Source organism: Lucilia sericata, unplaced genomic scaffold (assembly GCF_015586225.1).
Source record: "Lucilia sericata isolate MDLA Ls3-8-SP2 unplaced genomic scaffold, ASM1558622v1 Contig000499F_arrow, whole genome shotgun sequence".
NCBI classification, from domain to species: Eukaryota; Metazoa; Arthropoda; class Insecta; order Diptera; family Calliphoridae; genus Lucilia; species Lucilia sericata.
Window position 1 is genome coordinate 120,001 of NW_023994513.1, and position 27,882 is coordinate 147,882.

Here is a 27,882-nt window from a genome sequence, read left to right on the forward strand (position 1 = left end):
TAAGATCTTACTAATAATGTGTTATATAAATACTAATTCATTAGGCATCTTGTCAGTGAAGATATAGCAGCTGTGTACGTTTTTTATGCGATTTAAGTACTTGCCTCCAATGACATCACCGTATTAAAATAATGACTTAAAATGCTCCTTACATGGTAATGAAAGTTTTTACTGGGACTATTAGCATATTTAAAACATGGGGACTTTATTCGATTTGACTTTGCGTTAATATGTATTAGATTTACAGCTAATTCTTTAAGATATCAAAATTTACGTATATCCAGAAATGAATGATCTCAAAGAAATCGGAAAAACGAGTTTTCATATTGAATCTTAAAACAATATCGTTAGAAGAACGAAAGAAGAAGACTTGTTCTCTGACCATTTGTGAAGTCAAATCATTGACCGGTTTAAACTTTCTTCAGTACGGATCCGCTATTTGCCAAAATTTTACAAAACTATTTTCAAAATTTTAATCTACAGTTTACAATGTTTGAGCCGACATGTTTAATATACTCAGAAACTATATGTCTGATCGAAATTGTTTCTTGTACCTAGAAACATCGGCATTTGCGATGTATGGTTTAAAAACTTATGGCACATCCCTCCTATTTGTATCTACAATTGTTTTTGTATTTGACTAGATTCAGCCTATAGACTGTGTATACACACGCGATAATTTATAGGAAAAAGAACAACAATAGGAATACAAGTGTTTCTCGTATGTTTGCAAACAAAAAATTGTGACGTCAATAATCATTATTTCTCCATAAAGTAAGAGTAACCACGAATATATAGATTTTTACTCTTAAACAAACAATTTCAAAGAAATATTGAAATCAGACCTGGACAATTCTATACAATGATGATTTGTTTACAATTTTTTTATATATTACAATAATTTGTTTTTTTTTTTTTTGTTTATAAATAACGCAAAAGTTCAATAATCATATAGGAACAATTTGTATAACAGTTTTTTCTATAGAAAAAATGTGTAAAATAGGTTTCCCTCTAGAGTCTAGACAAAATTGTGCATAAAAGTTTTCTCTAATAAGGAAATTTTGTATAAGACTTTTTCTATGAAAAAATATATATGACAGTTTTTCTATATAGGAAAATTGTCTATAATACATTTTTCTATGGAAATAATATATATAACAGTTATTTATTTAGACAATATTAGGTATAGGAATTTTGTGTATAACATATTTTCTATAGAAAAATAGTGTGTAAAAGTTTCTTGAACAAAAATACAATGTTTAGAGCATTTTTATTTGTATACAAAATTGTGTATAACAGTTTTTTATAGACACAGTTATATAACAGTTTTTTCAGTTTTTATAACAGTTTTTCTAAGGAAAAAATTATGTATAACAGTTTTTTATCTAGATAAAATTGTGTATAAGAGTTTTTTCTAAAGAAAAAACGTTTATTATATTTTTTTCGCTATAGAAGAACTTGTGTATAACAGTTTCCTCTATAGATAAAATTGTGTATAACACTTTTTTTCTATAGAAAAATATGTATGTATAACAACATTTTCTACATGAAAACATTTGTATAACATTTTTTCTCATAAAAATTGTGTATAACAGTTTTCTATAGAACAAAAATATGTGTAAAACTTTATTCTATAGAAAAAATATGCATAAAAGTTCTTTGTATGGAAAAAATAGTGTATAATTTACTTTTTTAATAGACAAAGTTGAGTATAACAGTTTTTCTCTATAGAATAAATTGTATATAGCCATCATTTTCTCTAGACAAAATAGTTTATAAGAAATTTGTCTAAAGAAAAAATTTAGTATAATAGTTTTTTTCTATAGTAAACTTGTGTATAACAGTTTTCCTTATACATAAATTTATGTACAATACTTTTTTATAGAGAAAAAAGTGTATAACGTTTTGTTGTTCTATAAAAAAAAGTTTATAATAGTTTTTACTATAAACAAAATTGTATATTAAACTTTTCTCTATAGAAAAAACTTGTATAAAAGACTTTTTTATACGGAAAAATGTATATAACAGTCATTTTTATAAAGATAACTGGGTATAACAGTTATTTCCAAAGAATAAATGTATATTACAGTTTCTTTTTCTATAGAATAAATGCTTTTATGTGTATAACAGTTTTCCTCTATAGAAAAAATTGTGTACAAATTTTCAATATAAACATTGTTTTCTGAAGAAAAATTTCTTTATTAAATAATAAGCATGACTGTTTTTTATTTAAAAATAATATTTATAACAGTTTTTCCTTATTACATTTAAAACCTATAACAAATTTACAATTTTCCATCCCTGCTACAAACTTGTTATCATGCCGACAGTTCTCTTATTTTTTTGGACTCTTTTTTTCGGTAACGTGTAAAATAAAGAAAATTTTGAACAAAAAAAATATATTAACAAAAAAATTTTCAACAATATGTTGGCACTTTTTACAAAAGAAATTTAATAAACTTTTATTTAACACTTTATAATTTGAAACTTACCTTGAAAAATGGCTGCTTGTAATTAAAGAAAAGTTTTCAAAATTAATTAAGGATATTTTTTCAATAATATTTTAATAATATTATTAAAATAGCAACAAATATTTTTTATTTTATTATATTTTATTGAGTATCAACAAAAACACACATCAATCGTATAAACCCGCATGAAAAAGACTAAAAAAGAATCGGTAAAAAACAACAGTTGTATTCTTTTCTATACAAAAACAATTGATATAAACGCGAGAAGAGAGTAGTGAGTTTTATTTATTTAATTTTATAAATTAGTTTATTTTTGTTGTTTTTTTTATGATTATAATTTTAATAAGCGTTCTTTCTATAACAAAATAAGATACTTCTACAAGAAATTCAAATCTACAAACACTGTTATAAAGTAATAATATGAGTCTGTGTTTTTTACTGCACGATTTTTGCAATTGTTTTCACATAAAAGATTTAGTTAAGACTGTTTGTATATAAAGGGGATTTGTTGGGGTAAACCACACCAATTTACTGTGAAATTTAAGATTTAACTTCTTTCTTTGTTTCATGTACGAGTTGAAATGAAATTTGGCAAAATGTTAAAACTAATTGTTAATGACTTTGTTAATTTTACCTTCAAAGTGTTTAGTTTGGTTTCAATTATTTAGTTGTTTACTATTTATTATAACTTATTAAATAAGTTTGTATATCAACTGCAGCCTACTATCTAATTAAAATTTCTTTTCATACTAATATTTGGTTTTAAGTTTCCATGAAACACAATTAATTGGAGTTTCAAAATTATCTGTTTGTAACCTAAAAATATGTATTACCATTACATTGCTTGTCTGCATTATCACTTTTTTAATATGTATCTAAAACAAATAAGAGTGCTACCTACTTCTAAACAAAGACGAATTTAAAGTACCCTTCTTTATTTCATTGGACTTTTAAAGAAAGCAAAAAATTGTTAAAAAACGCGACTAGAGACAATACTATATACATATATATAGGCTTTGGACTAGAAAACAGTTCAGATTATAAACTTGACTATTATATATAGTTCAGACTATTGACTAGACTGTAGGCCAGACTATTGGCAATAGACTACACTATAAACAAATATATAGGCTAGGCTATGCTATAGACTAGACTACATACTAGACTTTAGACTACAGACTAGAATATAATATAGATATACTACAGATTAGACTATAGAGAAGACAATACACTAGACTATAGACTAGACTATAGACTAGACTATAGACTAGACTATAGACTAGACTATAGACTAGACTATAGACTAGACTATAGACTAGACTATAGACTAGACTATAGACTAGACTATAGACTAGACTATAGACTAGACTATAGACTAGACTATAGACTAGACTATAGACTAGACTATAGACTATAGACTAGACTATAGACTAGACTATAGACTAGACTATAGACTATAGACTAGACTATAGACTATAGACTATAGACTAGACTATAGACTAGACTATAGACTAGACTATAGACTAGACTATAGACTAGACTATAGACTAGACTATAGACTAGACTATAGACTAGACTATAGACTAGACTATAGACTAGACTATAGACTAGACTATAGACTAGACTATAGACTAGACTATAGACTAGACTATAGACTAGACTAGACTATAGACTAGACTAGACTATAGACTAGACTATAGACTAGACTAGACTATAGACTAGACTATAGACTAGACTATAGACTAGACTATAGACTAGACTATAGACTATAGACTAGACTATAGACTAGACTATAGACTAGACTATAGACTAGACTATAGACTAGACTATAGACTAGACTATAGACTAGACTGTAGACTAGACTATAGACTAGACTATAGACTAGACTATAGACTAGACTATAGACTAGACTATAGACTAGACTATAGACTAGACTATAGACTAGACTATAGACTAGACTATAGACTAGACTATAGACTAGACTATAGACTAGACTATAGACTAGACTATAGACTAGACTATAGACTAGACTATAGACTAGACTATAGACTAGACTATAGACTAGACTATAGACTAGACTATAGACTAGACTATAGACTAGACTATAGACTAGACTATAGACTAGACTATAGACTAGACTATAGACTAGACTATAGACTAGACTATAGACTAGACTAACTAGACTATAGACTAGACTATAGACTAGACTATAGACTAGACTATAGATTAGACTATAGACTAGACTATAGACTAGACTATAGACTAGACTATAGACTAGACTATAGACTATAGACTAGACTATAGACTAGACTATAGACTAGACTATAGACTAGACTATAGACTAGACTATAGACTAGACTATAGACTAGACTATAGACTACTATATAGACTAGACTATAGACTAGACTATAGACTAGACTATAGACTAGACTATAGACTAGACTATAGACTAGACTATAGACTAGACTATAGACTAGACTATAGACTAGACTATAGACTAGACTATAGACTAGACTATAGACTAGACTATAGACTAGACTATAGACTAGACTATAGACTAGACTGTTGACTAGACATAGACTAGACTATAGACTAGACTATAGACTAGACTATAGACTAGACTATAGACTAGACTATAGACTAGACTATAGACTAGACTATAGACTAGACTATAGACTAGACTATAGACTAGACTATAGACTAGACTATAGACTAGACTATAGACTAGACTATAGACTAGACTATAGACTAGACTATAGACTAGACTATAGACTAGACTATAGACTAGACTATAGACTAGACTATAGACTAGACTATAGACTAGACTATAGACTAGACTATAGACTAGACTATAGACTAGACTATAGACTAGGACTATAGACTAGACTATAGACTAGACTATAGACTAGACTATAGACTAGACTATAGACTAGACTATAGACTAGACTATAGACTAGACTATAGACTAGAACTATAGACTAGACTATAGACTAGAGCTATAGACTAGACTATAGACTAGACTATAGACTAGACTATAGACTAGACTATAGACTAGACTATAGACTAGACTATAGACTAGACTATAGACTAGACTATAGACTAGACTATAGACTAGACTATAGACTTAGACTATAGACTAGACTATAGACTAGACTATAGACTAGACTATAGCTAGACTATAGACTAGACTATAGACTAGACTATAGACTAGACTATAGACTAGACTATAGACTAGACTATAGACTAGACTATAGACTAGACTATAGACTAGACTATAGACTAGACTATAGACTAGACTATAGACTAGACCTAGACTAGACTATAGAACTAGACTATAGACTAGACTATAGACTCGACTATAGACTAGACTATAGACTAGACTATAGACTAGAGCTATAGACTAGACTATAGACTAGACTGTAGACTAGATTATAGACTAGACTCTAGACTAGACTGTAGACTAGACTAGATTATAGACTAGACTATAGTCTATAGTCTAGTTAAGACATGTAAGTTTTTATAAAAGATTCCTAATTGTTCGTTGTAAACTATTATTGCAAACAATTGAATTTATTTCTTAAACTCCTAACCTCAATTAATCACCCCATCTGTGTCGCATATTAAACAAAAATACTAAAAAGAAATATATGTATATATATTTCCACATACACAATTCCTATATATTTTCATGCAATAAACATATTTTCAACTTTAACTCCCCAAAAGAAAATATTTTTGCTTAAATTGCAAATTGCTTTTTGTTTAAAAACCATTTACTTAACTTTTAGTATACACATGAAAATAATTATTTTTTTCTTTTTAAACAACAACGCAATTAGAAAGTTGTATTTTTTCCATTTACTTACTAAATATATGCAACATATTTAATCACTTTTATCTTAATTTTTTTCTTTTTTAATATTTTGCTGTTTTACACCTAAACTTTAACGAGAAAGCAAAAGTCACGAACTTTATCTGAACGTTGTCTATATTAAACTGTGTTTGGGAAAGACATTACGAATAACTTCTTTTCTAGAAATTATTACTCTTCCTTTGGCTCTAGACTGGCCAGGTTGTTGTGGATATTTATTTTGGTAAATTACATTTTTTTTAATGAAGAATCCTTTTTCAAAATAATAACATCTGGCCTCCTTACATTGTTTTTAAATGTTCAATTGCTCTCGTTTTATATTCGTATGTACAACATCCTTTTTATACAGAAATGTACCATTTTTCTTCTCTTCGTTCGCGTAGTGTCAAGCAACAAGTTTTCAAGGACACAACCACCCACGCCTCATTTTTTCTTTTTTGCCTTGTTTTGCTTTTAAAGAGAGTTTACCGGAAACTTGCATATACCTAACTTTCTCTTCTCTTTCTCTTACTTACCTTTAGAATTTTGCTACAAAATAACTAATCTGTCTTCATATCCTCATTCTTATCGTATGAAATGTTGTGTTTTTTCATTAATTTCTTAATTTTTCATTCATTAGACCTTCTGTCAACTTGTTGGTCCATCTGTTAACGCAACACCCCTGAAGGGTAGTAATATTTTAAAAGTATCGTATAACAAACAAGTGGTTGATTTGGTGTTTTTCACTTGTTTTTGCTTTTTTTCACAATTTCTTTATTCATTCATATAGAAAACAGCTGCCCACAAAAATGTATCGATTACATTTTTTGCTAATGAAAAAAAAATTCATTCATAAAATGTTTAAAAATTTTCTTGGATGAATGATTGGCCTTAAAATACAAAAACAAAAAGAAAGTAACTGCAATAGAGATTACACCAGGCTATACTCTAAACGATAGACTAGAGTAAAATACAGAGTAGACAATCATCAAGACTACAGCAGGCTATGGACTAGACTATATACTAGACTATAGATTATAGAATAGACTATTGACTAACTTTTAGACTAGACTAGACTAGACCAGACTATAGAATAGACTATAGACTTAATTTTAGACTTTATCTTTTTAAAATAGACTATTAACTAAACTATAGACTCGACTATAGACCTCGACTATTTAGAGTGGACTATATAATATATTAGACTATAGACAAGACTATAGATCAGATAGAGAATCGACTATAGACTTAGACTAGACTATAGGACTAGACTATAGACTAGACTATAAGACTTAGGACTATAGACCTAGACTATAGACTAGGATATAGACTAGACTATAGACTAGACTATAGACAGACTAAGACTAGGACTATAGACTAGACTCTAGATAGCATATAGACTAGCTATAGACTAGAATATAGACTAGACTATAGACTTAGACTATAGACTGACATTAGGACTAGACTATAGACTAACATAGGACTAGACTATAGACTAGACTATAGACTAGATATAGACTAGACTAGACTAGATAGACTATAGACTAGACTATAGGACTTAGACTATAGACTAGACTATAGAATAGACTATAGACTAGATATAGACTAGACTATAGACTAGACTAGACTAGACTAGACTATAGACTAGACTATAGACTAGACTATAGACTAGACTATAGACTAGACTATAGACTAGACTATAGACTAGACTATAGACTAGACTATAGACTAGACTATAGACTAGACTATAGACTAGACTATAGACTAGACTATAGACTAGACTATAGACTAGACTATAGACTAGACTATAGACTAGACTATAGACTAGACTATAGACTAGACTATAGACTAGACTATAGACTAGACTATAGACTAGACTATAGACTAGACTATAGACTAGACTATAGACTAGACTATAGACTAGACTATAGACTAGACTATAGACTAGACTATAGACTAGACTATAGACTAGACTATAGACTAGACTATAGACTAGACTATAGACTAGACTATAGACTAGACTATAGACTAGACTATAGACTAGACTATAGACTAGACTATAGACTAGACTATAGACTAGACTATAGACTAGACTATAGACTAGACTATAGACTAGACTATAGACTAGGACTATAGACTAGACTATAGACTATAGACTAGACTATAGACTAGACTATAGACTAGACTATAGACTAGACTATAGACTAGACTATAGACTAGACTTAGGACTAGGACTATAGACTGACTATAGACTAGACTATAGACTAGACTATAGACTAGACTATAGACTAGACTATAGACTAGACTATAGACTATGACTATAGACTAGACTATAGACTAGACTATAGACTAGGACTATAGACTCGACTATAGACTAGACTATAGACTAGGACTATAGACTAGACTATAGACTAGACTATAGACTATAGACTATAGACTAGACTCTAGACTAGACTATAGACGAGACTGACTAGGACTATACTAGACTATACTAGACTATAGACTAGACTATAGGACTAGACTATAGAATCGACTATACTGACATAGACTATAGACTAGACATAGACTAGACTATAGACTAGACTATAGACTAGACTATAGACTAGACTATAGACTAGACTATAGACTAGACTATAGACTAGACTAGAGACTAGACTATAGACTAGACTATAGACTAGGACTATAGATAGACTAGACTAGACTATAGACTAGACTATAGACTAGACTATAGACTTACTATAGACTAGGACTAGACTAGACTAGAGACTAGACTATAGACTAGACTAGACTAGACTATAGACTAGACTATAGACTAGACTATAGACTACTATAGACTAGACTATAGACTAGACTATAGACTAGACTATAGACTAGACTATAGACTAGACTATAGACTAGACTATAGACTAGACTATAGACTAGACTATAGACTAGACTATAGACTAGACTATAGACTAGACTATAGACTAGACTATAGACTAGACTATAGACTAGACTATAGACTAGACTATAGACTAGACTATAGACTAGACTATAGACTAGACTATAGACTAGACTATAGACTAGACTATAGACTAGACTATAGACTAGACTATAGACTAGACTATAGACTAGACTATAGACTAGACTATAGACTAGACTATAGACTAGACTATAGACTAGACTATAGACTAGACTATAGACTAGACTATAGACTAGACTATAGACTAGACTATAGACTAGACTATAGACTAGACTATAGACTAGACTATAGACTAGACTATAGACTAGAATATAGACTAGACTATAGACTAGACTATAGACTAGACTATAGACTAGACTATAGCTAGACTATATAGACTAGACTGTAGACTAGACATAGAACTTAGACAGACTATAGACTAGACTATGACTGACCTTATAGACTAGACGATAGCTAACATAGACTAACTATAGACTAGACTATAGCTAAGACTATAGACTAGACTAATAGACTAGACTCTAGACTAGACAGAGTACTAGACTATAGACTAGACTATAACTAGACTATAGACAGGACTATAAAACTAGACTATAGACTAAACTATAGACGGACTATAGACTAGACTATAGACTAGACCATAGACTAGACCATAGACTAGACCATAGACTAACTATAGAATAGACTATAGACCAAACTATAGGCTAAAGACTATAGACTAAATTATAGAATAGACTAGAGCATAAACTAGACAATAAACCATACTATAGACCAGACCTTAGGTTAGATTATAAATAAGGAAATCAAAAAATTAACGATTTTTTAATTTTCCGTTTCGACAAAATTTCGTATTATTTGCCTCACTTGCAAGTTCTTCGCTATTGTGAATCATCAACACAGCTGTTTTTAGAAATTTCGCAAATTGTAAAAATATAACAAATACAACAATAACAAATAAAACAACGTGCTGTAAACAACAATTCGAAGCACCAAATTGTAATACATATTGCATTACGCTGTAAATTTTACCAAAATAAACATTTTAAATTCGATTTAGTTGACGTTATTATATAAAAAAGATGCTTTCTAACTTAATTATATCTCGACAAAAGTTTGTTTTAATTAAAGGTAAGCGAAAATAAAGGATATTTTGAAAATAAATCTAATTCATTTGATGTGTGTATTTAGATGAATTGGGCCAGGAGAAAATTTCACAAAAATTCCTTACCCAAATGCTCAAAGAACAGGGAGAAGATGTGACCATAAAATCTCTAGCCATAGGTGAACAACTAAATGACGAGGCCACTTTACAGAAATTCCTCAACGAATGCCGTGTACAGCCGCAAGAGGAGGGCAAATTGTGGAATGTTATACTGCCTAACCTATCAGACTTCTTGGCCTATCAAAAGGTTTCAGTGATATTTCAGTTCCTTACAAATTTAAAAAATTGCGAATATGTTAAGCGTAGCTTTCTATGGATTTCCCTGCCCCATCTACATCATGATCACATACAATATGTGGTGTCTGCCTTTGAGTATATGGCTGATTTGGTCCTGAATCTGTTGACACCTAACGAACTTTCTCTTTTGGTTTGTAAGCCAGGCGGTGGAGTTACCTTTAAACATTATACATATACTAGAACAAAAACAGAATTTAAGGTAGAATTAAAACCGGAGGGAGACAAGTCTAAAGCACCAAGTGCTGAAAGCCCTGACGGCCAGAAGACGGAGCAATTAGGTACATTTAAAATTGAATTGGACGAGGACGAGATGGTGGCGAGAAATGCTATGAAAATGCCTTATGAAAAGTAAGTTGAGAAAGTAAATCACAATATTTAAGAAAAGTTTTTATTAAAAATTTATTCAGATTAAATTCAAGTTGTTATCGTAATATTGAGTAATAATTTTTGATGTAAATTTATCTCTCAGAGCTATGGAGGCAACGGAAAGCAATATAATATATACCCCAGATGATGCTGATGATTTTGATGATGAAGATCCCGACGAAGATTTAAATATTTGAGTATATTTTAAATATTTAGATACTTTTGTTAACTTCCAAATTAAAACATGGCTTTAAACTTAGTAGTATGAAATAGAATTTTTCAATAAAATGTTTAATTTTGTAAAAAAAAAGTTTGTAAATTTAACGCACTTTCCAAAATTTTATTTCGAAAGGAAATTGTTGGTAAATATATTTATATTCAAAATTGGCAATAAGTAGTGGGAACAACTCAACTTATTTTTCTCTATGTATGATGAAAAGAAGAGTCTAAATTTTATAACTATTTTTATTGCTGTTTGTTTATTAGTAAAAAAGTAATCTTAAAGTCTAATCATCCTTAGAAGCGGCTACAAAATTATTATAATCTCTTCTAATTGTCATGGGCGGGCGATTACTACTACCACCACCACCTCCACTACTGTTTTGTTGTTGATTAAATGAGGGTCGGTTATGCGAATGATAAGGAACTTCTGAGCCATTGTGATTACCATAAAAATCACGGCCACCACCACGACCTCCTCTTCTGTGTCTAAAATTACGATTATTGTGATAGCCACCTCCACCATAACCTCCGCCACCACTACCACGCCAGTTTCTTTGATGATGACGTGGACCACCACGATTATGATGATGACGGCCACCACCACCCTCATTGCGAGCACCATCGCCTCCACCACCAGTCCAATTTTCTACAATTGGTGGATCATCCAAGGGTTTGGCACAATGTGCCATAAATTCGGCATCCTCCTCGGTGTAACGTAAACCAAATTCACGTTCACATTCTTCCAAGAATTCTATATCCTTATCGGTTAAACGATTAATTTTACGATTAGGATCCACCATATTTTTGTAATTAAAACTACCAGAACAGCACAAAAAACAATATAATCTACTAAATTTATATTATTCTACAAAAATTAAGTTTTGCTTTCTCTCAATTTCTCGCTGTTGCTCTTGCATTTTATTGTAAAACAATCACGATAATAGTTTAACATTCACAATAATAAAACAGCTGTTCAAATAATTCAAAACATTTACCAACACTGTCTCTCAGCAAACAACTGTCAAAATCAGTTGCATTTTTTCTGGTTCTCGGAAAAGTTTAAGAATTTTTTTATTATTCTTGATAAAAGTATTAATTTTAATTAATAAATTATTATAAATTAAATTTATAATAATTTAAATATGTGTAAACTAAGATTTTAAAGTATTAAGAAAATATTATCATATGCATACTTAAAACAAAGCAACAAACAAATTTTTCTCCGCCCAAGCAACCTCCTCCCTGTTTATTAGTTTTTTTATTCTAACGCCTCAAAGTTTTTGTCTAACAACAATTGTCATGTTAAATCTTGCGTATACGTCGCCAGCATTATTATTAATAAATAAAAACCGCCAGAGTTTCATAAACTACTTCACTTATACTCAATCAACTGCGTGATACAACCACTACCAGCACCAATACCACCATCTCACTAAACTACGACCATGGCTGAGAGTCTTGTGTGGCGTCTCTTGTGCCGCTATAAAATATTCTTTCTAGTGGGTTTTATTATATTTGGCATACAGATTTTCTTAGCTTATAAATCTTTAAATCTAAGCGCTTTCACGTCCAGTGATACTCCCGTTGTAAATAATCCTGACCTGTCGTCAATGGCTGTACAAAAGGGTCGTCTGGCCGCTCAACATAATTCCGCCAGTGATGATGAGGATTCTTCAAATGCAGCCTTAATAACGCGCAAACGTTCTGCTGACGCAACATTAGAGAACGATGCTGATGTTGCTGCTTCATCTCTCATAACAGCCAAACAATTGGGTTTTACACCCGTCTGTAATATACAATCAAAAGATGCCGTCTCCGCCTTACAACGAGCTAAAACCAAAGACTGCCGCCAACATATCGCTCAAATTGCTTGCGCCATACAGGCGGGCGAATTCTATGCCACACACCTGCCCAGCTATTGTCCGCGTGGCAATCATAGCGCCAATACTCAATTGGGTTGTTATCGTGACGAGAAAGAATTTCGTCTTTTGTCTGGTTACTTTATAAATTTCAAATCGTCCAATACACCGGACAAATGTGTTCAGCTATGTCTTCAATCGGGATTTCCCTATGCTGGTGTACAATATGGTTCGGAATGTTTTTGTGGGGTTGATGCACCACCAGTTGCTGCAAAATTGGCTGATTCCAGTTGTAATATGAAGTGTTCGGGGGATCAACATGAGATTTGTGGCGGTTATTATGCCATGAACGTTTATGAAACGGGTATAGCAAGTGAGTATGTTTAGAATGTGTGAAATTCTTTATATAATTTTCATAGTGTAAAAATGTACGGATTTTCAAAAGTTGGAATATATTGCATCCATTAATATTTAATATATCAAATCTGTTGCTTATTTTCCTAAAAGAACAAGGTAAAACATTTCGCCTATAAATTACTTTCGATTCAAATTTTTGCATTCGACGTTATTTTCCCTTTTTTTAAAAATTCTATTTTCTTCTATTAAATAAATCTTTATTATGCATTATATCAAATGTGGGTTAATTTAAGCAATTATTTTTTATAAACTTTTTTTCTTGCATTCACGCCTTTTATGCATATTTCTACGTTATTTAAAACGTGTTTTTGCCAAATTGTTTTTTTATTGTTTATACTACAAATATTATTTGCATCATAGTTAAACCCGTTTCCTTAATGTTTCAATGCCTAAAGTTTATTTTGTATTTGCGCGGGTTATTAAACTCTTAATTAGCAAATTATGTTCTAGTTGAACGTTATTTTTTTTAAACTAATTCTACTAAAAAACAAAATGCATTTTCAATGCAATTTAACACATAAGTAAAAAATAACACTAGGCTACAAAAATAGTTTCAGTTTGTTTCCAGTTCAGTTCTACATTAGTTCTAGTTCAAGTTTAATTCAAGATTCTGTTCTAGATTCAGTTTTAGCACAGTTCTAGTTCAGTTCTAGGTCACTTCTAGTTCAGTTCTAGTTCAGTTCTAGTTCAGTTCTAGTTCAGTTCTAGTTCAGTTCTAGTTCAGTTCTAGTTCAGTTCTAGTTCAGTTCTAGTTCAGTTCTAGTTCAGTTCTAGTTCAGTTCTAGTTCAGTTCTAGTTCAGTTCTAGTTCAGTTCTAGTTCAGTTCCAGTTCAGTTCTAGTTCAGTTCTAGTTCAGTTCTAGTTCAGTTCTAGTTCAGTTCTAGTTCAGTTCTAGTTCAGTTCTAGTTCAGTTCTAGATCAGTTCTAGTAGTCTAGTTCAGTTCTAGTTCAGTTCTAGTTCAGTTCTAGTTCAGTTCTAGTTCAGTTCTAGTTCAGTTCTAGTTCAGTTCTAGTTCAGTTCTAGTTCAGTTCTAGTTCAGTTCTAGTTCAGTTCTAGTTCAGTTCTAGTTCTAGTTCAGTACTAGTTCAGTACTAGTTCAGTTCTAGTTCAGTTCTAGTTCAGTTCTAGTTCAGTTCTAGTTCAGTTCTAGTTCAGTTCTAGTTCAGTTCTAGTTCAGTTCTAGTTCAGTTCTAGTTCAGTTCTAGTTCAGTTCTAGTTCAGTTCTAGTTCAGTTCTAGTTCTGTTCTAGTTCTGTTCTAGTTCTGTTCTAGTTCAGTTCTAGTTCAGTTCTAGTTCAGTTCTAGTTCAGTTCTAGTTCAGTTCTAGTTCAGTTCTAGTTCAGTTCTAGTTCAGTTCTAGTTCAGTTCTAGTTCAGTTCTAGTTCAGTTCTAGTTCAGTTCTAGTTCAGTTCTAGTTCAGTTCTAGTTCAGTTCTAGTTCAGTTCTAGTTCAGTTCTAGTTCAGTTCTAGTTCAGTTCTAGTTCAGTTCTAGTTCAGTTCTAGTTCAGTTCTAGTTCAGTTCTAGTTCAGTTCTAGTTCAGTTCTAGTTCAGTTCTAGTTCAGTTCTAGTTCAGTTCTAGTTCAGTTCTAGTTCAGTTCTAGTTCAGTTCTAGTTCAGTTCTAGTTCAGTTCTAGTTCAGTTCTAGTTCAGTTCTAGTTCAGTTCTAGTTCAGTTCTAGTTCAGTTCTAGTTCAGTTCTAGTTCAGTTCTAGTTCAGTTCTAGTTCAGTTCTAGTTCAGTTCTAGTTCAGTTCTAGTTCAGTTCTAGTTCAGTTCTAGTTCAGTTCTAGTCAGTTCTAGTTCAGTTCTAGTTCAGTTCTAGTTCAGTTCTAGTTCAGTTCTAGTTCAGTTCTAGTTCAGTTCTAGTTCAGTTCTAGTTCAGTTCTAGTTCAGTTCTAGTTCAGTTCTAGTTCAGTTCTAGTCAGTTCTAGTTCAGTTCTAGTTCAGTTCTAGTTCAGTTCTAGTTCAGTTCTAGTTCAGTTCTAGTTCAGTTCTAGTTCAGTTCTAGTTCAGTTCTAGTTCAGTTCTAGTTCAGTTCTAGTTCAGTTCTAGTTCAGTTCTAGTTCAGTTCTAGTTCAGTTCTAGTTCAGTTCTAGTTCAGTTCTAGTTCAGTTCTAGTTCAGTTCTAGTTCAGTTCTAGTTCAGTTCTAGTTCAGTTCTAGTTCAGTTCTAGTTCAGTTCTAGTTCAGTTCTAGTTCAGTTCTAGTTCAGTTCTAGTTCAGTTCTAGTTCAGTTCTAGTTCAGTTCAAGTTCAGTTCTAGTTCAGGTCTAGTTCAGGTTTAGTTCAGATCTAGTTCATTTCTAGTTCAGTTCTAGTTCAGTTTCTAGTTCAGTTCTAGTTCAGTTCTAGTGCAGTTCTAGTTCAGTTCTAGTTCAGTTCTAGTTCAGTTCCAGTTCAGTTCTAGTTCAATTCAGTTCTATACGCCACAGCATAGAAGAGATAAAGTTAAAAAATAATCTTTTTCATTAAAAGAATTTTTGTTACCCTGTGTTTTATTTCAAAACATTCACCACACAATTCATAGACCCAATTTGATTTACTTACAACGGAAAATTTGCATTATTTCTTCATACACTACAACAAATACAAAGCAACAACAAGAATAAATAAAAGTACATACTCTTGAAACATGCAATTAATCAAATGTTTAAGTTTTTTGTAATTTTATTGTACATTGTACATACATAAATATTTACTAAAACTTTGTTTGCTTTTACTTTTCGTTTTACAGAATTTTCAGCACAAATTGCTGAGACTAGTGTTAAACCCGACACTACGGAACGTATAAAAGTGGCATTTTTATTAACATTAAATGGTCGTGCTCTACGACAAGTCCATCGTTTATTAAAAGCTTTATATGCACCACAACATGTCTACTATATACATGTGGACAAGGTAAGTTCCTAGTTTAATGAACAGATGTAGATTGCATGTCATTTAAATTATTATTTAAACTAGTTTTAAATACATGTTAGGGGTTTTAAAATTAAATAAGGCTATAAAATACAGAAATTTACTGTAATTAAAACTGAGTAGAATAAGTTTGAAATTAAACAAAGAAAAGTTGCAAAATATGAAAGGAATATAATATGGATTTTTTTTTATTAATTTCAGCGTCAAGACTATTTATATCGTAAACTCTTAGAACTGGAACCTAAATTCCCCAACATACGTTTAGCCCGCACACGTTTCTCTACCATTTGGGGTGGTGCTTCTTTGCTCACTATGTTAATGCAAAGTATGGATGATCTTTTGAAATCCTCTTTTCACTGGGACTTTGTTATCAATCTAAGTGAAAGTGATTTTCCCGTTAAAAAGCTAGACAAACTTGAGGAATTCTTAACGGCCAATCGTAATCGTAATTTTGTCAAGAGTCATGGGCGAGAGACACAACGCTTTATACAAAAACAGGGACTGGACAAAACCTTTGTAGAATGTGATACTCATATGTGGCGTATAGGAGACCGTAAACTACCTACTGGCATACAAATAGATGGTGGTTCAGATTGGATAGCACTGTCGCGGCCTTTTGTGAAATATGTTTTAGAGAATAAAGAAACTGATGAATTACTTAAGGGACTCTTGGTCATATTTAGACACACCCTTTTGCCAGCTGAATCATTTTTCCATACAGTTTTAAGAAATTCCAAATTTTGTGGCACTTATGTGGATAACAATTTACATGTGACGAACTGGAAGCGTAAATTGGGTTGTAAATGTCAGTACAAACATGTGGTGGATTGGTGTGGCTGTAGTCCCAATGATTTTAAACCAGAAGACTGGTCTCGTTTGCAAAATACTGAAAACAAAATGCTTTATTTTGCACGCAAATTTGAGCCCATTATTAATCAAGCTATTTTATTAAAATTGGAGGAATGGTTATATGGAGCATATGCTGAAGACTACATAAACTTGCCCGCCTATTGGCAAAGTTTTTATCATTATGAAGATAAACGCACTAAACAAGATGATCTAACTTTAACAGTGGCCGAAAGTCTGGTAAGAAGATTGTGCAAACAGTGGTCTACCAAAAGTCATAAGGTGTTGGAGTTGACACAGTATTTACACAATGATCAGTATAAGGGTTTCTTAATTAGATATCAAACTTTGGACCGAATTAATCGAACTGTTTATGAACTGGAGAGCCGCATAAGACCGGTGCAATATGCTAAATTTGCTAAAAATTCCAAATTTGCAAAACGTTTAAGAAACTTTGAAATATCCTCGGAATATGATCAAAAAGAGCAAATTTGTAGAAATTTACAAAAATTCCTAGGACCCTATACCGATTTGGTATTAACATTTACATTTATGGGTTCTGGTTCAGCTTCACCCAAAGATACTTCTCATTCCTATAATCTCACCTTATTGTGGATAGATCCCATGGGACGTTTGCAAGATTTTAATGAACTGCACATAGAAGACAGCCAAACGGATAATATTAATTATTCCAAAGCTTTGCTAAAACAACCCTTAACCCCTGGCATATGGACAGCTAAACTTATAGGACGTAATGCCATTTATGCTCAAACTAAATTTCTTATTACGCCTCTAGCTTTGTATAATGGTGAGCAGATAGCAGCGGATAGAGCACGTCTAATTAATGCTGGTGATGGCCTAACATTGGCCGAAGATTTTGCTTTACCACAAGAATGGTTGCAATACATACCCACCTTTGAAGAATCAGCTCAATTGAAAAAATTGTCAGCACGTAATGCTTTGAGAACAGGAGAAAAACTCTATGAATGGATAGATGATTTAACGGGGAAATTCTTTCATACACGAGAAACTTGTGCAGTAAATGATAATGCCCGAAATCTTAATACAGCAGCTTTAGAAAAATTGCCCTTGTGCCAAGAAACCACTTGGAGTTCTTTGGCTCCAGATCCTAAAAGTAATGTTTATGCTCTAGTTTCACACGCCAGCAGCTAAAAAAAAACTCTTTACATTTAGAAAACTATAGCAAAAAAGGAAAAAGCAAAATGAAACAAACAACTAAACTAATTGAAACCAAAAATTTTTTTAAAATGCAATATTTTTCCATTAACTAAACTTAATCAGCAGCCAAAAATCTGAAAAATAGGCAATATTTTTTATTAATTTTCTTAAAAGAAAAAAAAAAAAACAGAAAAAAAACAAACTCAAGTAACTAAAAATTATATGCCATTATTTACAATTTATTAGAACATTTACTAAAATTAATTAAACTACTATTATAAACCATTTTTGTTAAGATTTTTGTTGTTATATACGATGTAATATCGTAATTTAAGCAATTTTAAAAGCACAACTCTTTTTTTTTTAATATTTGTCTAAACTACTAAATCTATTTGTAAAGCACACAACACACTCACTGTTAGTTTTAAGTAAATTAAATTATTATAATAATTATCGCTAAAACTCTTAAAAGAATTTTACTTAAAATTTACATTTTAATAAAACACTACTAAAGTGCACGATTCAAAAAGAATTTTGGCATAAATCAACTTTGTATTGTTTAAACTTTGTATTTGTTTTTGTATTTTATGTTTTCAACTCTTGCGTGTCATAATTTTTATTTAAATATATATCTAATACATATATTTTTTAAATGTTTTCTAACTTGAATTTGTGATATAACCATTCAGTTTTTTTAATTAATTATAAAATATCATATTGTCCCGTGTAATGTATGTTGTAATTTTGTAAATATTATATAAATCTCATAAAATATTCAAAGAAAGCATTTTTTATTTGTTTTGGAAAATTATATTTTTTATAATATTTTTAGTTTTTTTAACTAAAATTATAAGAAAAGAAAACACACTCTAATCTCTGTATATAAAACATAATTAGTTCAAATCATTCATTCAATAATTGTTTCTTCAAAATTTTATTCTAAATTATATGAAATTTAAAAAACAAATGTATACAATTATGTATATGTATTATTTTGGATAATAATGCATTTTCATTAAATAACAACTATTAAAATAAAAAATTAAAGAAATTTCAAAACATAAATTAATAAAAATTAAATTAAATTTGATTTATTTCTGGGAGGTTGAGTAAAAAGGTAAGAAATTAAGTAAGTAATTAAGTAAGTAAGTAAGTAAGTAAGTAAGTAAGTAAGTAAGTAAGTAAGTAAGTAAGTAAGTAAGTAAGTAAGTAAGAAGTAAGTAAGTAAGTAAGTAAGTAGTAAGTAAGTAAGTAAGTAAGTAAGTAAGTAAGTAAGTAAGTAAGTAAGTAAGTAAGTAAGTAAGGTAAGTAAGTAAGAAGTAAGTAAGTAAGTAAGAAGTAAGTAAGTAAGTAAGTAAGTAAGTAAGTAAGTAAGTAAGTAAGTAAGTAAGTAAGTAAGTAAGTAATAAGTAAGTAAGTAAGTAAGTAAGTAAGTAAGTAAGTAAGTAAGTAAGTAAGTAAGTAAGTAAGTAAGTAAGTAAGTAGTAAGTAAGTAAGTAAGTAAGTAAGTAAGTAAGTAAGTAAGTAAGTAAGTAAGTAAGTAAGTAAGTAAGTAAGTAAGTAAGTAAGTAAGTAAGTAAGTAAGTAAGTAAGTAAGTAAGTAAGTAAGTAAGTAAGTAAGTAAGTAAGTAAGTAAGTAAGTAAGTAAGTAAGTAAGTAGTAAGTAAGTAAGTAAGTAAGTAAGTAAGTAAGTAAGTAAGTAAGTAAGTAAGTAAGTAAGTAAGTAAGTAAGTAAGTAAGTAAGTAAGTAAGTAAGTAAGTAAGTAAGTAAGTAAGTAAGTAAGTAAGTACGTAAGTAAGTAAGTAAGTAAGTAAGTAAGTAAGTAAGTAAGTAAGTAAGTAAGTAAGTAAGTAAGTAAGTAAGTAAGTAAGTAAGTAAGTAAGTAAGTAAGTAAGTAAGTAAGTAAGTAAGTAAGTAAGTAAGTAAGTAAGTAAGTAAGTAAGTAAGTAAGTAAGTAAGTAAGTAAGTAAGTAAGTAAGTAAGTAGTAAGTAAGTAAGTAAGTAAGTAAGTAAGTAAGTAAGTAAGTAAGTAGTAATAGTAAGTAAGTAAGTAAGTAAGTAAGTAAGTAAGTAAGTAAGTAAGTAAGTAAGTAAGTAAGTAAGTAAGTAAGTAAGTAAGTAAGTAAGTAAGTAAGTAAGTAAGTAAGTAAGTAAGTAAGTAAGTAAGTAAGTAAGTAAGTAGGTAAGTAAGTAAGTAAGTAAGTAAGTAAGTAAGTAAGAAGTAAGTAAGTAAGTAAGTAAGTAAGTAAGTAAGTAAGTAAGTAAGTAAGTAAGTAAGTAAGAGTAAGTAAGTAAGTAAGTAAGTAAGTAAGTAGTAAGTAAGTAAGTAAGGAAGTAAGTAAGTGTAAGTAAGTAAGTACGTAAGTAAGTAAGAGTAAGTAAGTAAGTAAGTAAGTAAGTAAGTAAGTAAGTAAATAAGTAAGAAGTAAGTAAGTAAGTAGTAAGTAAGTAAGTAAGTAAGTACGTAAGTATGTATGTATGTATCTATCTACTATCTATCTATCTATCTATCTATCTATCTATCTATCTATCATCTATCTATCTATCTATCTATCTATCTATCTATCTATCTATCTATCTATCTATCTATCTAATATCTCTACATCTATCTATCTATCTATATCTATCTAATATCTATCTATCTATCTATCTATCTATCTATCTATCTTATCTATCTAATCATCTATCTATCTATCTATCTATCATATCTATCTATCTATCTACCTATCTATCTATCTATCTATCTCTATCTATCTATCTATCTATCTATCTATCTATCTATCTATCTATCTATCTATCTATATCTATCTTATCTCTATCTATCTTCTATCTATCTATCTATCTATCTACCTATCTATCTATCTATCTATCTATCTATCTATCTATCTATCTATCTATCTATCTATATATCTGCCTATCTATCATCTATCTATCTATCTATCTATCTATCTATATTATCTATCTATCTATCTATCTATCTATGTATCTATATATATATATATATATATATATATATATATATATATATATATATGTATATGTATATTCACGAGATCATTCGGTGAAGTCGTAGATATATATATATATATACATATATATATCTACGACTTCACCGAATGATCTCGTGAATGTCAAAGTAGTTCTTGCTAAAATTAAAGATTGTTGTTCTAATAAAATCCAAGGTATAAGATCTGCTTATTTAACTCATATTGGAGGTGTCACACCCACTATTGCAATGTTTGTTTTAAATGTTCATGTCGATACTAAAGTAACACCGACAAAATTTAAGGTTTCAAGTTGTTATATTACCTTAGATATACTAATTTAATATTTCCCTTGTAAGGAAGGTACAATGCCCACGGCAGAAAGTCCCACCATTTTGACCATAAACGTTTATATGGATGTCAAAGTTGTTTATGGATATACAAGGTGTTGCATTTTCAGAGATATACGACTTTTAATGTTTATTTTGTAAGTTTTGTACATTTTTTTCGCGGGAGGCATTGTAAAAATTTCAAGAAAGTCGGTCCAACCGTTTTGCCTTCTATAATATATTTAATTATTTTTTAATGTTTTAATTTTTTTTTAATTTAAAAAAATACCTATGTATATGTATATCGAACAAATCATACGAAATATATTCAAAATTTTGAAAATAATTCTGTTTTTTTTTTTTTTTGGAATTTGTCTATACTATAACTAATTTTAATCTTCCCCTTGTACATTAATTTTAATATTTTGATAATTTTTCAAAAATAAAAATTAAGTAATTTAAATCTTTAATAAATTAAAAGTTAAATTTCCTGTGAATTTCTAGCAACCCTCTACAAAAAAATCCGTTAAATTTAAACAAATACTACAACCTATACTACTGTTTATACAACTCTGCGACTCTTACACTATCGATAACACCCATATATAAATGTTGTCACTAATACGTATAAAACTAACATCTCTAATTATTTAGGGATACAAAAAAGAAGAGTGATTTATTTTTGTTTTGGCCAATTAACTAAAAAGACAAAAATTAATTATATAAAAACAAAAATACTATAATAATTGAAAATTACTACAAAGAAAACATTAGATAAAATCACATATTAAAAAACTTTAGAAAATAACTATTGTTTAGTGTGAAAAAAAAAAAAAACAAAAGAAACGTGTTTGTGAGCTCTCAACATCACCCAGCCCAGAAGATTTTCTAGTACTTATCAATTAAAATGGATAAAATATTTCGTGCCAATTTGGAATTCGTACGAGAAGATGATTATGTAGAATATTTCATATTTCCCAAACTTAATAACACCTCGAGCAATGATGAAAATGAACATGAACAACTGGTACATCAAGAACTGGAAGAGATGCGTGGCCGTTGTATGAAATTTGTGGAAAAACTTATTAAGGAACGTCAATATATCTGGCATAAAGATGAATTTCAATTACGTATACGTACATGTACAAAACAGGAGATGTTATTGAATGATGATGAGTCAACATCAGCGTCAACAAAGGAAAAGGCAACAAGCAAAAATGCACAAGAAGGTAAAAAAAGCAAAAACAAAAAAAAAAAATATTGTCATTATTATCATCATCACCATATCAACATCATCACTTAGGTCTTTTGTTTATGTTTAGTTAAGTGTGTGTGTTTATTATTTATTTATTATACACCTTTGTATGCTAGAAACAACAAAAAGATTGTGTACAATTTGTATGGTTTTAGCTGTTTTTTTTTTGTTAGATGAAAGGGTAAAGCAATGCCTGGGGGGTTTTCAAAAGATGTTATTATGTTGTGTATAAATGGCAACGTTTTTATTTGATAGGTTTTAGTTTGAATTTAACGTATTTTTATTAAATGAATTGTTTACCTGTTGTAAAACTTGTTTTGGTTTTATAGAACTTTTCTTTGAAATTGATTTTTTCAGTTACGCCCAAAACAATTAGATCATAAACACCGGTACATACATATTTTTAAATTGTCCTATTTGTTATGAATTACTATTTTTTGCAATAATAATAAAAAAATAATTACTTTTTGTTTTCTGTACTTATGGAAGATATTTGCGTTCTTTGGAATTTAGGTTAAGTATTAAACCGAATTAAATCCAGTTCCAGTTTAGTTCTAGTTCAGTTCTAGTTAAGTTCTAGTAAAGTTTTAATTCTGTTCTAATTTAGTTCTAGTTCAGTTCTAGTTGAGTTCTAGTTCAGTTCTAGTAAAGTTCTAGTAAAGTTTTTATTCTGTTCTAATTTAGATCTAGTTCAGTTCCAGTTCAGTTCTGGTTCAGTTCTAGTTCAGTTCTAGATCAATTCTAGTTCAGTTCTAGTTCAGTTCTAGTTCAGTTCTAGTTCAGTTCTAGTTCAGTTCTAGTTCAGTTCTAGTTCAGTTCTAGTTTAGTTCTAGTAGTCTAGTTCAGTTCTAGTTCAGTTCTAGTTCAGTTCTAGTTCAGTTCTAGTTCAGTTCTAGTTCAGTTCTAGTTCAGTTCAGTTCAGTTCTAGTTCAGTTCTAGTTCAGTTCTAGTTCAGTTCTGTTCAGTCTAGTTCAGTTCTAGTTCAGTTCTAGTTCAGTTCTAGTTCAGTTCTAGTTCAGTTCTAGTTCAGTTCTAGTTCAGTTCTAGTTCAGTTCTAGTTCAGTTCTAGTTTCAGTTCTAGTTCAGTTCTAGTTCAGTTCTAGTTCAGTCAGTTCAGTTCTAGTTCAGTTCTAGTTCAGTTCTAGTTCAGTTCTAGTTCAGTTCTAGTTCAGTTCTAGTTCAGTTCTAGTTCAGTTCTAGTTCAGTTCTAGTTCAGTTCTAGTTCAGTTCTAGTTCAGTTCTAGTTCAGTTCTAGTTCATTCTAGTTTCAGTTCTAGTTCAGTTCTAGTTCAGTTCTAGTCTAGTTCAGTTCTAGTTCAGTTCTAGTTCAGTTCTAGTTCAGTTCTAGTTCAGTTCTAGTTCAGTTCTAGTTCAGTTCTAGTTCAGTTCTAGTTCAGTTCTAGTTCAGTTCTAGTTCAGTTCTAGTTCAGTTCTAGTTCAGTTCTAGTTCAGTTCTAGTTCAGTTCTAGTTCAGTTCTAGTTCAGTTCTAGTTCAGTTCTAGTTCAGTTCTAGTTCAGTTCTAGTTCAGTTCTAGTTCAGTTCTAGTTCAGTTCTAGTTCAGTTCTAGTTCAGTTCTAGTTCAGTTCTAGTTCAGTTCTAGTTCAGTTCTAGTTCAGTTCTAGTTCAGTACTATTTCAGTTCTAGTTCAGTTCTAGTTCAGTTCTAGTTCAGTTCTAGTTCAGTTCTAGTTCAGTCCTAGTTCAGTTCTAGTTCAGTTCTACTTCAGTTCTTTTGCTTTTTTTATAAGAAATTAGTTTTATCAAAAATGATTTTCACAAAAGAAGCTTGTTTTTTCAGTAATATCTTTCAAAGCGCTTTTTCATTGAAAAGCTTTTGCACCAAAATATAAATTTTTTCCTTTTTTCTTCTAGAAAACTGAGGTTTTCCCAAAGAAATACTTTTTTTCCCAAAAAATGTTTTTTATACAATACGCCATTCACTTAAGCGATTTAATAAAAATTAAAAACAAAAACAAAATTTGCCTATTAACATCGTTGTTTGTATTATAAACAAAATTAAATATAAAAACAGCAAATCTGTTTATATTAGAAAACGCAACAACATAAATAATAGGTTTTCCCTCTATAAACAATAATAAAAATCTATTTTTATCACAATTTCATTGAGATATTTTAAGTCATGGGGATTCACACAAAACATTTCCTTCTACTTATTTATTTTCATTCATAAAATAACATCAGCAATGAATTAAATTTGTTTTCTTTCTTTTTCTAATACATTATTTTCTTCTTTCACCCCCAAAAACAGACTCTTTACCGCCCCACTTGCATGGTGTCACCCATTACGGTGACAATATTGCCGACGAATGGTTTATCGTTTTTCTTTTGAAACAATTAACAAAAGAATTTCCCAATATTACTGCACGAGTAATTGACTCGGATGGGGAATTTTTGTTAATAGAAGCAGCCGATGTTTTGCCCAAATGGGCCAATCCCGATACTTGTGAACAGCGAGTTTATTTAGCAAATGGTTGTATGCATTTAGTACAGAATTCACCCTCAAATACGGTTAAAATGATGTCGGTGGCTACGGCTGTGTCAAAGATTCAAGACAATCAAACGCTTTATAAGGTATCGAAGGAAATACAGAGTTGTATTGATGAAAGAATGAAGGAATTCGAAACGTTGGAAAATACAAATTTACATCATCAAATTGTGCGTCTGCCCTTGGGAGTGGCCATGATTTTGAAAAAGCAACCTTCGTTGATAGCGGCTGCTGTGAGAGCTTTCTGTGAACGTGATCCCATAGACATGAAAGCCTGCCGTTCTATGCGTTATTTTCCTCCCGAACAGCGAGTACGCACCAATGTTTGTTTCACCAAATGTCTGTATGCCATGATAATGCACAGTAATTATATGCCTGATCGTAAAATTGGTTGGAATTTAACGGGCAGTCCCAGTAGTGAGGAATATAAAGAGGATTTATTGGGCATTAAGTTGGCTTGTGGTTTTGAAATTTTAGCTTCTCAGGCTAAAGATGCCAAGGATGAAGAAAATTCTCCCGCATGGAAGGCATATGTAAGAAGTCTACAGGCTAAAGGTTATTTCCGGGAAAATATTGAAGGTTCTGCAGACTATAAGAGATTATTGGAACAGGCTAAGTTGTATTTCAGAGACAATCAAACACGTTTTCGTACAGCTCCCCTGGTGGGCAAAGAGATATTGGATTTATTAAGAAGCACTGAAATCAATGCAGAAGAATTAAGAGATGAGGAAAATAATTTAAGGGTAAGTGAACGACAATAAGTAATGCTATATAAAATATTAAAACTTTTTTTCATTACTTTTCAACAGCCCAGTGATTCGGATGATTGGCTTAACATTACAGCCGAACAATTGGATGCCATGCTTACGGAACGTTATGGTCCCAAAAAACTTTACAAATCGAATGGTGATATAAATGCAGAGGAATTTACCAAAAATATAGCAGAGTTTTTGGAAAAACAATCAGCCTTTGAGGGCATAGAACGTGATTCGGATGATGACAGCACTGATGAAGAAACCGCTTCAGCTAGACGCTTTAACAACAGAGCTGATTTCAAGGCCAAAGTTAAAAAGAACAATTCTATGCGTCAGGCCTGTCGCAAAAATCCTGTACAGTTGAATCAATCCATTAACACCTCAGATGCCGATGAAAGTTTTACTACACAAGTTAAAAGCTTTTTAGATTTTGTTATACCCGAAGATAAATGGGATTCAAATTCCGAAATGAGCGACTATGAGGATGAAGATGATATGGAGCGTAATTTTGCCGCCATGGCAGATGCAGAAAAACATATAGATGCTGATATTAAAGCCTACATGGATCAAATGGATCGTGAATTGGCTAAAACTACTATAGGACAAAGTTTCTCTGCCACAAGTACTAAAAAAACGAAAGCTACTGCCTCTAAGGCCACTGCGGAAGATGATTTTGATGATATAGAAGATTTCGAACCGATTAATATCAATGTGAATACTTTGAAAAATATGATGGACAGTTATAAATCACAAATTGGTGGTGCAGGTCCGGTATCTAATCTCTTAAATGCCATGGGTGTGGGCATGTCGGCGGCAGCTGCTTGTGATTCAACTGAAGATTTAAAAGAATCAGCTGTTTAAGTTAACACTTATACTTAACATACATTACATATATTTAATTACTAATCAACTTTGCTAATAATGTCTTTCACTATAATCATCGAAAGTATTTTTCTAAGCATTTTTTATTTCTTTATTTGTTTTGTGTCAACTTTAAATATTATATAGCTAATAAATGCTGTATTTTATTTATTTCTATTATCACTCTAAACGCCACATCATTAATTACAGGGTACTTATGTTTATATGTGAATGCATAATTTGCTCTTTTTTAGAGAGCAACATTTATTTTTAAGGGTTTAGCTTTTGTTTCTTGTGAATTGAATCGTTTATTTATTTGAATTTTGTGAAAAATAAATAATAATAAAAACTTTCTATAAAAAAAAGAATTTAAATATGTATTTTTCTTTAGAATCAAAATTATAGACTTTAGTCTAAACTAAACACTACAGTCTGAACAGTAGACTATAGTCTAAACTTAAAACTACAGTCTGGACTATAGATTATAGTTTGGATTATAGATTATAGTCTGGTCTATAGATTATAGTTTGGACTATAGATTATAGTTTGGACTATAGATTGTAGTCTGGACTATAGATTATAGTCTGGACTATAGATAATAGTTTGGTCTATAGATTATAGTCTGGACTATAGATTTTAGTCTGGACTAT

General features: G+C 30.6%; 5 protein-coding genes across 6 annotated transcripts in view; 3 read left to right on the top strand and 2 right to left on the bottom strand.

The window, feature by feature from the left end:
- Nucleotides 1-6,465, bottom strand: part of LOC119605588 (cytochrome b reductase 1-like) — a 33,549-nt gene extending 27,084 nt beyond the window's left edge. Inside the window, exons 1-2 of one of the 2 annotated variants that reach the window (XM_037958794.1) lie at nt 6,338-6,465; nt 2,493-2,504 (exon numbers count right to left, since the gene is read on the bottom strand). In XM_037958794.1, coding sequence (XP_037814722.1) covers nt 2,493-2,504; nt 6,338-6,353 — 28 coding nt within the window. In that variant the 5' untranslated portion in view covers nt 6,354-6,465. Of the gene's footprint in view, nt 1-2,492; nt 2,508-6,337 lie in introns of both variants that reach the window. The other variant, XM_037958793.1, reaches the window with a different exon arrangement.
- Nucleotides 6,466-10,143: 3,678 nt separating this feature from the next.
- LOC119605581 (elongator complex protein 5) lies at nt 10,144-11,433 on the top strand. The gene is made up of 3 exons (XM_037958785.1): nt 10,144-10,408; nt 10,469-11,087; nt 11,209-11,433. The coding sequence occupies exons 1-3, from the start codon at nt 10,360-10,362 to the stop codon at nt 11,300-11,302; spliced, it is 762 nt and encodes a 253-aa protein (XP_037814713.1). The 5' UTR covers nt 10,144-10,359; the 3' UTR covers nt 11,303-11,433.
- Nucleotides 11,434-11,552: 119 nt separating this feature from the next.
- Nucleotides 11,553-12,285, bottom strand: LOC119605582 (RNA guanine-N7 methyltransferase activating subunit). Its single transcript, XM_037958786.1, has one exon. It carries the CDS (start codon nt 12,125-12,127, stop codon nt 11,612-11,614), a length of 516 nt encoding a protein of 171 aa, XP_037814714.1. The 5' UTR covers nt 12,128-12,285; the 3' UTR covers nt 11,553-11,611.
- Nucleotides 12,286-12,361: 76 nt separating this feature from the next.
- On the top strand, nt 12,362-18,727 carry LOC119605580 (xylosyltransferase oxt). Its single transcript, XM_037958784.1, has 3 exons — nt 12,362-13,559; nt 16,335-16,498; nt 16,718-18,727. Exons 1-3 carry the CDS (start codon nt 12,773-12,775, stop codon nt 18,533-18,535), a joined length of 2,769 nt encoding a protein of 922 aa, XP_037814712.1. The 5' UTR covers nt 12,362-12,772; the 3' UTR covers nt 18,536-18,727.
- Nucleotides 18,728-22,533: 3,806 nt separating this feature from the next.
- Nucleotides 22,534-27,594, top strand: LOC119605584 (protein ecdysoneless). Its single transcript, XM_037958788.1, has 3 exons — nt 22,534-23,084; nt 25,380-26,359; nt 26,426-27,594. The coding sequence occupies exons 1-3, from the start codon at nt 22,763-22,765 to the stop codon at nt 27,230-27,232; spliced, it is 2,109 nt and encodes a 702-aa protein (XP_037814716.1). The 5' UTR covers nt 22,534-22,762; the 3' UTR covers nt 27,233-27,594.
- The last annotated feature ends 288 nt before the right edge of the window (nt 27,595-27,882 follow it).

Coding starts and splice junctions, on each gene's coding strand:
- LOC119605581 (XM_037958785.1), top strand. CDS start 10,360: ATGCTTTCTAACTTAATTATATCTCGACAAAAGTTTGTTTTAATTAAA. Junction 10,409..10,468: donor AAAGTTTGTTTTAATTAAAG/GTAAGCGAAAAT, acceptor GTGTGTATTTAG/ATGAATTGGGCCAGGAGAAA. Junction 11,088..11,208: donor ATGAAAATGCCTTATGAAAA/GTAAGTTGAGAA, acceptor TTTATCTCTCAG/AGCTATGGAGGCAACGGAAA.
- LOC119605582 (XM_037958786.1), bottom strand. CDS start 12,127: ATGGTGGATCCTAATCGTAAAATTAATCGTTTAACCGATAAGGATATA.
- LOC119605580 (XM_037958784.1), top strand. CDS start 12,773: ATGGCTGAGAGTCTTGTGTGGCGTCTCTTGTGCCGCTATAAAATATTC. Junction 13,560..16,334: donor TTATGAAACGGGTATAGCAA/GTGAGTATGTTT, acceptor TTCGTTTTACAG/AATTTTCAGCACAAATTGCT. Junction 16,499..16,717: donor ACTATATACATGTGGACAAG/GTAAGTTCCTAG, acceptor TATTAATTTCAG/CGTCAAGACTATTTATATCG.
- LOC119605584 (XM_037958788.1), top strand. CDS start 22,763: ATGGATAAAATATTTCGTGCCAATTTGGAATTCGTACGAGAAGATGAT. Junction 23,085..25,379: donor AAGCAAAAATGCACAAGAAG/GTAAAAAAAGCA, acceptor CCCCAAAAACAG/ACTCTTTACCGCCCCACTTG. Junction 26,360..26,425: donor ATGAGGAAAATAATTTAAGG/GTAAGTGAACGA, acceptor ACTTTTCAACAG/CCCAGTGATTCGGATGATTG.